The 15875-nt window shown below is 41.3% G+C and overlaps 1 protein-coding gene across 1 annotated transcript in view; it reads left to right on the top strand.

Moving 5' to 3' along the window:
• Positions 1-1055: 1055 nt before the first annotated feature.
• The window catches only part of zmp:0000000660 (arf-GAP with Rho-GAP domain, ANK repeat and PH domain-containing protein 2), a 126263-nt gene continuing 111443 nt past the window's right edge, over positions 1056-15875 (top strand). The window contains exons 1-2 of the mRNA XM_035427678.1: positions 1056-1391; positions 14870-15710. Of these exons, the coding sequence (XP_035283569.1) occupies positions 14971-15710 (740 nt within the window). The 5' untranslated portion in view covers positions 1056-1391; positions 14870-14970. The remainder of the gene's footprint in view (positions 1392-14869; positions 15711-15875) is intronic.

The raw sequence follows: 15875 nt of genomic DNA, 5'->3' as shown, positions 1-15875 counted from the left end.
CAGTTTGCATGTAGAGCATGCTGGGATGTGTGTGTATTTTAGTTCATTTGACTTTTATTGACTGCTACAAACAAACAAGTCTAAAAGCATTCAGTCCCCCCCCCCCCCCAAACATAATTTCAAGTTCAAAAACATAAACATAACTGACTGTTGATTGCTTATGTTACAAAACCCCACTTACCCTCTCAGAAAAAAAAAAAGAAAAAAAGTTTTCTTTTGCTCGACTCCATAAGGGAACCATTTTCATTTATTAATGCGATTCTCTATAGCAGGGGTGCCGAACCAGATTCCAAGGGGACTGCAATGTTTGCGGGTTTTCGTAGTTTCCTTTCAATCAGCCCCTAATTAAGGCCTTGAGAACAAGTTGTGTGGATTCCTTAGCCACTCAATGACCTACTTGAATCGCTGGTGCTGAGAACACCCTGAAAGCCAGCAGGCACTACAGCCCTCCAGGATTGGATTTTGACACCTGTGCTCTATAGTATGGTACTGTAAGTGAGAAAAGTGGGAAAGCTCCCAGATGACAAAGTACCCTAGAACTAGATAGGGATCTGCTATGGAGACACTGGGGAGCCTTTTGGGGTCCTTCTGAAACTTGCTCACATGTCACTTGTGTCATAGGGTTTTTAAAAATAAGTAAATAAATAAAGCTTGGTGTGCAGTTTATAGTTAGACGAGCAGCAGTAAGTCTGCACTTTCAGGTAATAAACACACATTCGATTTTCTCTTTATCTGTTGTTCCATGCACACTCTTGATTCTGATGCATTCCTCTCCGCTCTGCATATGTAGCCTCAGGCGTTTATATCAAGCTGTGACACGCAGTGGGACAAACGCAGTTTTTACTTCTTATAATCCGGACAACTCTCCGTGTTACAACTAAACGTAAAAACCCGCGTTAAACTTAAGTTTTAAATATTATTTCATTTGTAGTGCCTATCGTACACGTATTGTTTGAGGCTATATACATGTTCGCACTTGTATGCTGCTGAAATGTGGAGGTTTACTCAAAATGTTGAGAACTATTTTATTTTCAGTTTCATTATGTTTCAGTTACGTTGAACCAGCCCAGTGACTAGCGAATATACTAAATAATTTGAGAACGAGCAGGAAACCAGTCTGACAGTGAAAGCTCAAACTCATCGGCTGGTACTTTGTATGCGAAACCATAGCAGATCTTTGAGGCCAGCGAGGAGCGGCTAGGATGGGCGGGGAGAGCGACAACACGCCACAGCAGGGAAGCAAAGCGGACAGATAGTGTCAAGTCTCGTTCTGGAAGTGAGTTTCAGAAAACTTGTTAGAGTTCATGTCACCGTACACAATTCGTGACGATACATGAGAGAAACAAAACGAAATGACAGCTGAGTGTTTGTTCTCGGATTCTAAATTTAAGGTAAGAAATAAACCCTGACACGCGCACATGGATAGGAGCGCACAGTTCCTGTTTCGTTTACGCTCACTCACGATTTGACTTTGCTTGTGCGGATTTAAAGCATGCAAAACTTTAGTGAACTCTGAATTCCTATTTTACATTACAGGTATGTAGAGATTTATGAAGATTAAAACCGACAGATAACCTATTTTTTATTGCGATTATTAGGCCTATTATGCTGTTTAGTAGTAATCTGTCATGCATGTTATAATGAACCGTTGAAGACAGGTTAAACACATTTAAAAATGGGAAATATATCGCAAATATAATACATATGTGTTTACATGGCTTATAATAAAATACATTTAAAAAAAAAAAACTTATTTAGAGCTTCCGCCCAAATTTCAACTTGTCAGCTGTGCAATTCTCATCATATACAGGCTGATTATCTTCCTAATGGCCCCAAGGCATATATTTTTTTTCTTGGCCCCACTATCAGGGTGACTAAATAAATAAATAAATACAAAAGTAAAAAGGCCAATCTTTTGTATGAACTTCATGTGCCTGTATTACAATACTAAAACTATGCGCAAAACTGTAGGCAATTGGCAGTGGACGATTGACCCTTACTTAAATATAAACATATTAATAATGCAAACCAGAAATCAGTCCATGCAAACCAATCTGACAATATATGTGCTTGTTAAGGGTATGTTTTTGAGGTCCTCGCTTTGAAGTTTAAGGACCTCTGCTGCACAGCATGCCGTGGCTGATAGGCTCATTGGAAGTAGCCGAAGTGATGCTCATTACTGTTGGTGCTTAAATAACTGGTAGATGGCAAGCAAGGCCTTTTGGGGTCCCTTACTCATGAATGTTTTAAACAACACTGCTGCATAATGACAGACACAGTCATTATTAGCTAACTGCCCTCCGCTATTGCAGTGCTACTGTCAATTACTCAGTTTAACGAACTCACAAAATGCTACATCATGACTGATGCTGCAGCTCCCAGGTGCCACTACTCCTGCTACTACTTTTGCGACCATTGCAGCAGCTACTACTACATCTGTACTGGTATGATTACAACTAGTACTACTTCTACTTCTACCCCTGCTTCTATTAGTACTTTCACAATTACTTCTGTGAAGTTGAGAAAGTTGGATGACTGTGTGTGTAAGTGGATATCTCATAAAAAACACATTTTCAACGTACAAAAGTGGCAAGTTACTCACACATACAAGACATACACCGTCTATAACTCATTCATACAGACTGCCAAAATCCAGGCTTGCCATTAAAAGTATTGATATCAAAATGATGCCAAGTTACGGTACTACAAACAATATAGGCTATCTTGCCTCAACAAAATTAAATAAGATGTATTCCAAAGCAATGCTACCCAATATTTCCTCAATTCTTTCAAGTCACTTGGCCCTGTGTGTATAAGCATGCAGTACATGGACAGGCCAAACATATGTGTGGATGGCTTTCTCACAGTCAAGATTGATCGAATAGGCGTCTATATGTCCAATTTGTATTGGTATGTATGTATTTCGCTGCCCAGCCTTTCTGTTGCGTGAATGATTGTATGTTTCTTGGTATAAATATCTGTTAATGTGAATGTAACATGCTGCGAGGGAAATGTCCCCATGGGGATAAAGAATTTCTCTAGGTATGTATGTACAATATGTATTTTACATGCAGTTTTTATTGTACGTAGAAAATATACAATAACTTGTACATTTACTCAAATTCAGTTCAGAAGCAAGTATGAACATATGTTCATACATATGAGAAATATGCTTCCTGTAGTTACTCACCAGCAGTTTTTTTTACATGGATTTCAATGTTTTCCATGAGGCAATTCGAAATATTTGACACTTAGATCTGACACAAAGTTTGCATGACATTATAAAATGGTAAGATTACAAAACACAGGGCCAAGTGACTTGAAAGAATTGAGGAAATATTGGGTAGCGTTTCTTTGGAATACATCTTATTTAATTTCGGTGAGGCAAGATAGCCTATATTGTTTGTAGTACCATAACTTGGTGTCATTTTGATATCAATACTTTTAATGGCAGGCCTGGATTTTGGCAGTCTGAATGAATGAGTTATAGACGGTGTATGTCTTTTATGTGTGACTAACTTGGCATTTGTGTACGTTGAAAATGTGTTTTTTATGAGATATCATTTCTTTTTGCAAAGCGATTTATTATGAGAGTGAGAAATGCGAAGTGACCGTGCAAGAAATGATTGTGGATTATGGCTATCCTTGTGTGAATTTGTATAGTCTGATGAGCGTGTACCATTTAGCAGTTTTGGTTTGCTATATATGTAAAACAGTGACTGTGACAAAGGGTGCAGTGGCATAAGTGTAAACGCATCAGAAACGCAGGTTAAATATGGCCAGTGTGTGTACTCACAGATTTGACGGCCATCCAACGAGCCTTGATTGGCAAAAGAATCAGCAAGCCTGTAGAATTAGAGCTCCCTAGGTCGCTACTTGTGTACCCTTCTGTCCTGCTCCGTTGTCTGTTATTTCATGGAGATGCACTTTTAGTGTTTGCAAGGTTTATAAGGCACTTTGATAGGCTTATCTGCAGGTAGGAATCCTCTTCGCTGTTTTGCTAAGCTAGAACCGGAAAACTTGATAGTGGAGAATAGGAGCAGACGCATATGTCCCAGCAGGCTTCGCATATGAGAAAATAACAACAGCGTGAGAGAAATTAGGAGAAATTATGAAATTGCGTAGTTGAAACAATATGTTTTTAGCAGAATGGGCATGTAGGTGACGGTTGACATGATCACAGACTATAGTGCGAAGTAAATGCATTGACCACGAGCGAGCTTAGTTTCCTTATCAAACGGTATATATAACAGTCTGTATAAAGCAGTAGTCGTTAAAGTGGAGGGTTAAGTAACGTGTGAAATCTATTGCACTGATGTGCTTTTCTCATGTTCAGTACTAGTAATTATAATTATGAGTGAGTCATGATTTTAAATGTAATGTTTTAATGGGGAGTTGCAGAACGTACATACGTAGTAATTGTTTGTATGTGGCTAGATAGAGAACAGGGCGAGGTAACATGAATGTAGAAACGTGACGTTTGCTGATAAGAAGGTTTTGTACGGTAGCCAAGTGAAGAAATGTAGTTAGTAGAAATGGCTCAGCGGTGAACTGGTGTAACTTTTTAATAAAAGGAATACATTTGCCGTCATGAAATGCATATGGGTGGCCATGAGTGAGTTTTGGTAAAGCAAATATAAGCGTAAGAGAACGTTAGTGCAAAAGAGGAAATTATCTGCCTGAGGACGAGGCGGGATTCAATCGTTCAACCGCAGGTTTACCAGTCTGTCACTTTGTTAGGGCAGCACCATGACATAGCTATGCAATGCGTGAAATATCATTAGCAAACCTGTCCGTGGTTTTAAAGAAGAACACAGGCGAGTAAGCACAGAAGAGCTCCCGTTGAATCCATATGGCTTTGCAATATTGTAGCCGGTTAACAATTGAATGTGCAGACGGTACGTCATAATACAGTGTATACGTTCGTGGAACGGCTGGTAGATATGGTGCAAAAGCAATAATTGAGAAGTAGTAGACAATTATTAGTGAGGGTAAAAGCAGGTTAAAGAAACACGTTCCTAGTTGGGCTTGAACCTAGGACCCTGTGTTCCCAAGACTGTAACTTTACCCACTAGGCCACAGGCAGACTAGCTGTTTTAACTGGAAATGTTTCAGAGTAAATAGGTATGGGTATTTTGCGTGTGTATGCAAGTTTTTGATTGGGTCGTGTAGGTGAAGATTTGGCTGGTGTCGGTAAAATGTCCAGTGGGGAGACATTTTGTTAGTGGGATAGGCGGCAGGAAAAATAAGAACGAGAAGAAGAAGAAGAAGAAGAAGAAGAAGAAGGAGAAAACGCAAAATCCCCTTAGTTTGGGGCTTTATTGTGTGGACATGTGAAGTTGTTTATGAATTCTGTCTGTTGAAATGAGGTGAGAATGTACAGAATTTAATGTTTTTAAGGGCTGAGTGTCTGTGGCTGTTGTGGTTATTTCTGTGGGGAACCCTGACAAGTGCCAAACTCTCTGTATAGGAATGGGGCATGCCCCCGCCAAGACGTAATTTGGTGGGATGGCATACCTGCCATCCCAATGTACAGATGTGCGACACTTTGTGTGTTTGTGCATGTGTGTGTCTGTGTGTGCAATTGCTGATAATGACTGTCCCAAATGTTATGGTGCTCACTGTATTATCCAAGGTTATACAGAGGGTATGTATGTATACAGATACAAATTTGTGATAGCTGCACATAGATGTATGGTGTTTGTGTGTGTGTGTATGTGTGAGAGAGAGAGAGAGAGAGCGTGTGTGTGAGCATGTGTGTGTGTGCGTGTGTGGAATGGGATTTGGAACATCACTATGCTACATTGTTGCTTGTGGATTGGAATGTTGCAGGCTTGCTGGTCTGATACAGTATACATCTACAGACAAGGCTGCTGCTTTCTGTTGATGGTTTTGGTGAGAGAACTGTGCAGATACTGTCATCCTAAGGTTCTGGATGAGGTAGTTTAGTATCGTGTCATGGCAGTACCACATATAACCCTCTGTGTGTGACTGGCCATCAGCTACCCTCTCCTGCATGTGCTCATGCTCTCAGAAACCTCTGGACCGTTGAGACTCGCCCCACACTCAATCACCAGCAGTTTGTGGGTGGAAACATCAAGTTCTCCAGAATGCGGCTATCAAGACCTCCTGAAACATCTATCTTTTGTACTGCTAACATAGCACGATGTCATTGCAATAATTTAACCTTGCAAATGGGTCTTTTATGTCTTCAGCTGAACCTGCATGCTGGAAAGGTTAGCTTGTGGATGTTGAAAGACATGCTGGACTTTAAAGGTCATAATGTACAGAAATGTCAATGACTTATTTTAGGGAAGGCTTTGTTTGCTCCATGACATGTTCTCATTTTATTGGTTTCCCTGTGTCGAATGACAGGCCTTCAGCTGTCACTGTCAAGGGTTTGATCTGTTTGTTTCACTTTACCTTACTGAACGCAACAGACTTCTGTTACCTGTATTTGAAAGGAACTAGTTATTTTCGAGACAGATGCAGAAGTTTGTGTGTGTGTGTGTGTATGTGTGTGTGTGTGTGTGTGTGTGTGTGTGTGTATGTGTTTGTGTGTGTATGATGAGTGACATCAAAACATTTCTGGGCCCTTTGTTTAACTGTGACCCCAAATAAACAATTAACATGTTCGTGTGTAGTGGGGGGAAGGTTGAGTGTTACATAGAATGATGCGTGGTAGCTTTCTAATTATAAGTTAACAGCATTCTCTGGGCATTACAGAATAATTCTGTGTTCCCCACGGCACATCCCCTCCCCCTTTAACATCTTAAGCTCTAAAGTGATTGGATAACCCACTCGCTGATCAATCATAGTATTTATCTTTGGTTCGCTTTACAGCCATTCATCACAGGGGTAGTTACAGAGAATCACAAGGTCAACTTCTGTGCCAGAAGGATAATTAAAATAATACACACACGGCCATACAAAATTCTTCTTGAATACAAGGAAAACCACCTCACAGTAGAACAGAACGATCTGAAGGTGTTCAAGTGGGCCTATGGTTATACATCTTGGCTGGAGGAAGGGCAAATGATCAGAATAGCAACTGACTTTTTTCATTGGAATCACCTGTTGATCCCTATTTTTATTTTCAATCAAAAACAATTCTGCTAAATAAATAAATAAATGAACAGTTTGTATCAGTCCTGAGAATACATATATTTTATTGTATGAGTCCTTGAGTTGTTACATTCATTAATAAGGCAACCATATGTAAGTTACAGAATTCTGGCAGAAGAGTTAGAATCAACGATACTTCTATGTGAACTGTGCTACAGTGTGAAAATAACAGTATAAAAAAAGAGGTGTGAAAAACATCCAGGCAACTAATTCTGATTGGACAGTATTTCTCCAATCAGATGTGCTGCAGTCATACATTAATGCTGTGGTTTCCTGCATTTGGAAACTGTTACTTGAAAGTGCATCGAGAGTTAAAATGCCTTCGGTGAGACGCTCGCATTTTCATCTGCCTTTTTCATTTCAGAAAATGATTCTTGTGGTTTGCATTTGCCACCCGAGCAGCAAAGGGAATGGACATTATAGCCAGGGACTTACCACAGCTTCACAGAGACTGGAGACCGGTTTAGATTCAGGTTTAGGCAGAGCTCCCTAGTTGCAACACTAAACACAGAAGGATGCTGTATTAGTTATTTGGATACTTAAGCTGCAGTGCCAACTCATAAAATGTCATTTCAACGGGGAAAGCCCGTAGTGTGGCCAGAGAGTTAAGAGTTATGTTTAAAACCTCTTTATTGTCAGGCTCACGGGGATGTTTCCTTCAAAGAGAATGGGAAAAAAAAAAACATCAGTAAAGCAGTTGCACAATGTGCTGTTTTAGACATTTTCTCTTTAAATACCCTTATGTAACAAATAGGCAAAACTACTTGTCAGGAACTGTTTCACAGCTGTTGAACATGCCTTCAATTGAAAATGAGTTAACAGACTGATCATTCAGTTATCCTGATCTGTGAGTCCGGCTTATCTCCCTCTTGCTAAAACCCCTGTGTACAGGTGTAGCTATGTTGCGACTTGTAGACTTGTGACTAACTTGAGCGTGGGCCTTACATGAGGAATCAGGATGCTCCTTTGGTAGACTTGCAGCATCACTGTGAGGTTGCTGATCGTTCATATAGCTTGCAAATGGCCCTTGGCTATTCATTTGTTTATCTGACTATATCTTTATATGATTATTTGTGATGGGGCACTGTTCTGTATTCAGTCTGGTGGCAGGCGCAGGAGATGTGGTATACTGTGTAGTTGGCGGTTGTGGCGTTTTTTGCACACAGGTTCCTGCATGCAGACTGTAGGAATGCAAGTCCCATTTTCTACAAATGTAAAAAAAATGAACAAAAAAATGAAATCTCTCTCTCTCTCTCTCTCTCTCACTCTCTCTCACTCTCTCTCTCTCTCTATATATATATGTGTGTGTGTGTGTGTGTGTGTGTGTGTGTGTGTGTGTGTGTGTGTGTGTGTATTTAAGAAGTTCCTACTTTCATGACCTCAAACTAAGCTACCCACATTGGGCCTATTCCAGTATTCCAGGAGTCCAGTGTGAGTGCAGGTTTTTGTTTTAGCCCAGCACTGCGACACCTGCTTTCCCTTCCCTCTCCCTTTACTGTACCTGGTTGTCAGTTGTGAAGACAGTGTGGCCAGTCAACAGCACTAATTGTCCAGTTATTTACCTGGAAGAAAATGAAAACCAGGGCCAGATTTGGATTTGAGGGCCAGAGTTGACTATCCATGCGGTAGTGAGGTCTCTCTATCTCCCTTTGCTGCATTGCAATGCAGTCCATGTCTTTCAGTGGGTCTCAGAAAGTGTCCTGTGTTGCTTTGACAGCTGTTCTCAGAGATCAACTTTAACAACATCTCAGGAATGATCCTGTTTCACTTGTGATACTTTAAAGCTAAAACCAGAAGTGGTTTTTAAAAAGAAATATAAACAACAACAAAAAGAAGTGTGTTCTGCAAACTGAGACTCCAGTTCCCCTCCAGCAAACTATGAAAGAAACTGAAGTACATATTTTATTATGTGTAGTGCATATTTTGCTGTGAACTGTATTTGCTATAATAAATTAGAGCTGCTACTTCTGTCCAGAGGTGTTACTAGGATGTCATCTTGTGGGCATTTGGGTTATTTGGGTGGACAACAACAAAAATGTTGCTCTTCCTAAATAAAGTATGTAAACAAGCGCGTAGTTTAAATTTGAAAAGGGTTGGGGGGGGGGGGGGTGGGACACAAAAGGAATACAAGTACAGGATCCAATTTTTGTATGGGGGTCCAGGGCCATTTCCTTGTGAAAAAGAAAAAAAATAATTAAACTCTGTAACACTAAACAAATGTCTAATTTGGTACTGCCATGCCGATTTTGATCCGGGCTGCAAAAATGATGCAATTACATTCTAAAACAGCTGTTGTACCCGTTGTGACGTGCTTGAAGTTTCGTTGCTATGCCAACGGTGCCAGCCTTGCTGCATTCTGCGGCGATAAAGATTCTAAGGGCGTGGTCACACATGTGCGAATGCAGGGCGCGGTCACACATGTGCGAATGCATGCGAATGACCATCGCCTGCCGAGGCGAAATTCGTATCTTTTCTGTCTGGTTCTTATTTCTTTGTAATTTATCTAAAAGTTCATTTTGTATTTCTGCTACATCTGCTTTGAGTACCTGTCATTCAATTCACATTTGCATTTATAAGAACATAGTTTATTATTTTAATGATTTTGCATGACGGTAGATACCATATCATCCACGTGGTCAGCCAGATACTGAAACCATTTAGGTTTCTCACTAAAGATCTGGGATTTGAAAGCACGGCCTTCTTCTCTATTCTGTTCTGTAAAGATCACATACGGTCATTTCTGTGGGGTTGTTTCAGTTTTTAACTGTTTTGAAATAATTACATTGTGTTCAGAAGTTGCTTTGCAGGTATGTTCCAGAGTGCTTAGGGAACAGACAACTTTGTTAGTATAAAACTTTGTTGTAACTTTAAACATAATTTAACTTTAACCCTCTGCATCTCCTCCATTCAGCTATGATGTAAATGGGCCCAGATCCACTTGTGTATGTTTCCTAACTCAGTAAAACATTTTATAGACATGTTTGCACGTCCAGATTTTCACAACTTTATACAACCTAGAAAAAAAGGTTATTTGGCTAACTGAAGGTTTTTGTCAGAATATTGTAGCAACATGCTGGGTTATGCAGCAGTTACCCCGGTGATCACTGCCTGTCAGATTCAAGTTCAAAATAGGTAGCCTTGAGCAAGGTACTTCACCTAAGAATCCTTTGTTGCCATTATTTACTTATTCATTTATTTGGTTGGGAGAAACACTCATGCCAAACCATTTTCATTGCTAACACTTACCCGACATATTATCCATTCAAGTAAATTCTTCTGAAATGAAAAGTCTTCCCCAGGGTTGGTCATCTGTCCTGGGTAGCAAACTTCCATATTACTCATTGTTCCTTAACTGTCTGTAACATGTAATATACCAGGTGTGAAAGTCAGTTTGGATTAAGGGGATGTGCGAAATGGATGATTTATGTAATGTGAGAGGGGTTTATATTAAGTATGAATGACCCTAATATGGATATGCTCAATGTGGCCGAGTTTTTTTGAGACAGAGCACCAGCCTGTCTCATGCGTTTTAGAAGGGATAGTGTGTTATTGAATGTATGGGAGACTTTATTCTCTCTGGTCCCTGCTCTCTGAGCTTTTGCCTGATGGAAAGTGGCATGAGGAGATTGCTACAAAGCCTGTCTGAATTTAAGGGCCGGCTGGAAACCTGGTCAAGCTGAGTGCCGGTTTGTGAAAGGGACTTAAATCATGCAGCATTTGCCAGTGTAAGCCACTGGGATTTAAGTAACAGAATGAAAGCAATGAGAGTTGGAAACTTGGAAATCTCCAGGACAAATTAAACAGAAAGAGGGGAGCTGGGGCCTCTCAGGTGTGGTAAACAATCCACATTTTTTATTGTGTGTGTGTGTGTGTGTGTGTGTGTGTGTGTGTGTGCGTGCGTGCGGATGTGTGTGTACTGTCATGTTTGTGTGTACAGATCCGTGTGTGTGTTGTGTTGGGTTGTGTTTCACCCTTCTCTTTCTTTTAAATAAAATAGAAACTAATCATAGTTAATTTTGTTTGGAAAAATCAAGCGTCCTCGGGGACCTCCCTAGTAAATCAAAGTTTGTTCATTACGATTTATAATTTTTAAACGGCCTTGCTTGCGTGTCACAGCGATTAATAATGTTGCACGTCATAACGAGGTATTCCGCCTTTCTCCCATACGCGGCTGTCCTTTGTTAATTTGTCCTTGGTCGGTGTGAGAGAATCCGCGAGAGAAGATGCGGACGACCTGTTATCACGAGGACCCACGCGCGGTCTCCCGATGTCTTCCCGTTGCGCGTGTGCCAAACAGATACGCTGGCGACCGTGCCGAGCAGCTTAATCTTGCTAGAATGTCTCACGGCGCATTACTGGGACGAATGCTTACCCCTTTGGTGGTTATAGTCACGGACGTTCAGAAGCGAAACGCACATTTATGCGCACTATACAGTAAATGCTCATTTGTAGATTCGGAAAATCATTCGGAATTCATTCTCTCGTAGATGTTTATTTCATTTTACGCATTAATGCTGACCTGCTATTTTAAATTGACGATTTCACGAAGAGAACGGCAGCTTTTTTTTATTGTAGGCTGTTGCATCAATGATAATGCGAACCAACACAGCGAATATAGCGTCTGCTGTCAGAAGCGTGTTCATTTTCCATCTATATTTGCATTTTTGATATGGGGCATGGTGCTATTTCTAACTTTGACATTTGAAGTCTGTGGTTTTTAGCCAGTCTGAATGTGGTATTAAACACTGAACGAACAATGTTACAAACAAGGAAGAGGTATCAGGGTGCTTAATTCACGTTCTCTTTCTCTGACACTCTGACTTGGTACAGCCTTTAACCTATGCAAGATAACTATCTGTTTCCTGAAAAGGTGACATACATGTTGAAGGACTATTTTACATATGTGCATGTCTTTATATGGTATGGTATGCGGGGGTTGTTGCTGTGCATTGTGCAAAAATAGATAGTTTGCAGAAGTATCTGACATGAGGCTCCAGCAATTGGGTAGTGAGTTATAACATTGGATACTCAAGAAGGATTTCAGTGTTTTGTTAATGAATGCAACAGAGAGAAAGAGAAAAAATCAGAGATTTATACCACGCAATAAATATTAATATCGTACATCATGGAATAAGTCTTTTTCATTAACATCATTCATTCCCCTTCCCGATAGAATGGGTGACCTGTCGTCTCAGAGTCATGATTTATCATTTACACAGTGAGAAGCAGGGTTTTATGGAGCCCCTAGGAAATGTGGGCGGAGAGTATTAGAATGTTCATACCTGGTGCCCCTAGAACATGCTAAGCCTTGAAATCTGTTAGCCAGCAACCTTGCCTCCTTCTTGCCTTCGCAAGCCTGATTTGCATTCATTGAAAAATGTTGAATAATGCGTTTGGATATGTGTAGATAATTATAGATGCACAAATAGATATGCATTTCTAATTCATGCTCTTAGTTGACATGCATCCTTCACAATGCATTTTGTCAGTTATTTTAAGATATATGTCACAGAGACCAACAAAGGAATAATTATGTATATTCACAATATATTTTTATGTATTTTCCACCAATATATACAATATATTGTACAAATGTAGTACATTTAAAATAATGTTTTATTACTTTCAATGTTACATCTTGATATCATTGGTACATGTAGTTAAATATAAATAATTAAAGTATTATCAGAATACCCTTCTATTGTCAAAAAAAGCCAATATGCTGGATCTCCATACTACAAATATATATATATATATAACAGAGAAGAATTACCCAGTTTGGTTCGCTGAATCTGCCCATCTATTCAGTTAATCTCCCATCACTTCAGCCAGCGTATGGGGAGGGTCAGGGGACTGGCCTGTAATACCCTTGCGTGCTAAATATTTGTGCTGACAAAGACGAGCCACCCCCAGTTTGTTCTCACTAAATACTGATTTAAGGATCCTTATAAAAGGTGCCATATACAATACTTCAGGGATCTCAGGCTCTTGTCCTGGAGGCCTGCTGTGTTTGCTGTTAGCCAGTGTGCTCCAGAACTCTAATGGTTGCAGAACTCCAGCCATTGATTGGCTAAAAGTAGTCCACACACCTTGTTTCCTAGGTTTACATTGGCTGCATATTGAAAGGAAAAGCCTGGAGTCACTGTGCTGATCCAGGACTGGAGTTTGAGAACCCTGCTGCACATTAGATACAGTCAGGTCCATAAGTATTTGGACAGTGACACAATTTCCATCATTTTGGCTCTGTCTGCCACCACAATGGTTTTGAAATGAAACAATCAAGATGTGATTTAAGTGTAGACTTTCAGCTTTAATTTAAGGATTTTGTCAAAAATATTGAATGAACAACGTAGGAATTACAACCATTTGTATACGTAGCCTCCTCCATTTTTAGGGGCTCAAAAGTAATTGGACAAAGTAACATCGTCATAAATTGTCATTTTTAATACTTGGTTGCAAATCCTTTGCAGTCAATGACTGCCTGAAGTCTTGAACCCATACACAGCACCAGATGCTGGGTTTCTTCCCTGGTGATGCTCTGCCTGGCCTCTACTGCAGCTGTCTTCAGTTCCTGCTTGTTCTTGGGGCATTTTGCCTTCAGTTTTGCCTTCAGCAAGTGAAATGCATGCTCAGTTGGATTCAGGTCAGCTGATTGACTTGGCCATTGCAGAACATTCCACTTCTTTGCCTTAAAAAAAGTCTTGGGTTGCTTTTGCAGTATGCATCGGGACATTGTCCATCTGCACTGTGAAGCACCGTCCAATGAGTTTTGAAGTATTTGACTGAATCTGAGCAGATAATATAGCCCTATACACTTCAGAATTCATCCTGCTGCTTTTGTCAGCAGTCACATCATCAATAAATACAAGGGAACCAGTTCCAGTGGCAGCCATACATGCCCACGCCATAACACTACTTCCACCATGCTTTGGATAATGAGCAATTCCTTTCCTTCTCCATACTCTTCTCTTCCCATCATTCTGGTACAGGTTGACCTTTGTTTCATCTTTCCATAGGATGTTGTTCCAGAACTATACAGGCTTTTTTAGATGTTTTTTGGAAAACTCTAATCTGGTCTTCCTGTTTTTGAGGCTTACATCTTGTGGTAAACCCTCTGTATTTACTCCTGAGCCCACCAGTGCGTTCTTTCTTTTTAAGAATGTACCAAATAGTTGATTTGGCCACACCTAATATTTTTGCTATCTCTCTGATGGGTTTTTTTTTCAGCCTAATGATGGCTTGCTTCACCGACAGTGACAGCTCTTTGGACTTCATACTGAGAGTTAACAGCAACAGATTCCAAATGCAAATGCCACACTTGAAATCAATTTTAGACCTAATATTTATCTGCTTACTTGTAAATGAAATAATGAGGGAGTAACACACACCTGGCCATGGAACAGCTGAGCTACCAATTGTCCAATTACCTTTGGTCCCTTAATAAGGGGGGCTGTAATTCCTACACTGTTCACCTGGTTTGTATGTAAATACCTTCAAATTAAAGCTGAAGGTCTGCACTTTGAACTCATATTCATTTTTTAATTTCAACCCCAATATTCTGTGGTAGACAGCTAATATAACAATAACTTTGTCAATATCCAAATACTTATGGACCTGACTGTATGTTTTATAAGTATTGAATAAGTATGTTTAATAGATTGTAGTTACTGGGGATGCTCAGATGTATCACACACCACCCTATATGTGTTGTTTAATAGCAGTAACATGTATGTCTTGTCCTCAGCGACATCACATGGTGCCCACAGCTTCCTTCTCCTCAGACCGTCGCCATCGGTGACGTGTGCAGACAGCCCTGGTGACGTGGCCTTCAGTGGTGGTGACATCATGTCCGTTGTCGTGGAACCCGGAGAGGAGGTCCTGAGCTGGCTGGAAGGCCTCCGCCTGTCGCAGTACGCTGGCTGCTTCCTGGAGGCGGGTTGCCTCCGGCTCGAGGACTGCGTCGGGCTGACCGACGAGAGGCTCCTGGAGGTCGGGGTGTTCCCCACGGGTCACCGCCGAAGGATCCTGCGCAGCTTGGAGTCATTGGGGGCGACGGGCTCCCCGGAGACAGGGGCGCGGAGGGTTAAACCCATCCCCAAACCGAGGCGCGTCTTCCTGAAGGACAGGAAGCGAGCCACGATCGGCCAGCACCAGCCAGCACGGACGGAGGTGGAGCCTCAGCCGGAGAGTCAGGCACTGACACTGCCGCCAGGGGTGGGGATAGGGGCGGGGCTGGAGGAGGAGGAGTTTGGGCTGGAGTCCGGGGAGGCCCCAAAAGATCCGTTGGTCGCCCAAGATTGCCCTGAGGTAACGCAGGCATCCAGCTTCAGCAGCTCGGACTCACTGAATGCCTCCTCCCCTTCTGAACAAGCCTCAGACAGGGAGACTTCCCCCGAAGGCCCCGCCCCTTCCATCCCACCGGGATTCCAGGGGACTATGGTGCTCAATGAAATCTACGATGAGGGCTGGAGCACCAATGGCACACCCTGCCCCAATCCCAAACCCCGCCCCACTCGTTCCTACAAACTGAGACACCGACCAGTGCCGGAGATTCCCAGCCACACTGTACTGCCCCCTGCAGACAGGTAAGATGAGTATAGAGCAGGCGATGAACCTTTCAGACACTATTGAAAATGTTGCCATGAAATTACTGATAAATCTAAAGGAGGCACCTGTTTTCCTGGATATTTAAAACCAAAAAAAATTTCATATAAAATTGACTGTACGTTTTGTTAGCGGCATGTTCATGC

The sequence above is a fragment of the Anguilla anguilla genome, chromosome 7 (genome assembly GCF_013347855.1).
Source record: "Anguilla anguilla isolate fAngAng1 chromosome 7, fAngAng1.pri, whole genome shotgun sequence".
Lineage (NCBI taxonomy): Eukaryota > Metazoa > Chordata > Actinopteri > Anguilliformes > Anguillidae > Anguilla > Anguilla anguilla.
This window is presented reverse-complemented; position numbering and strand designations above follow the sequence as displayed.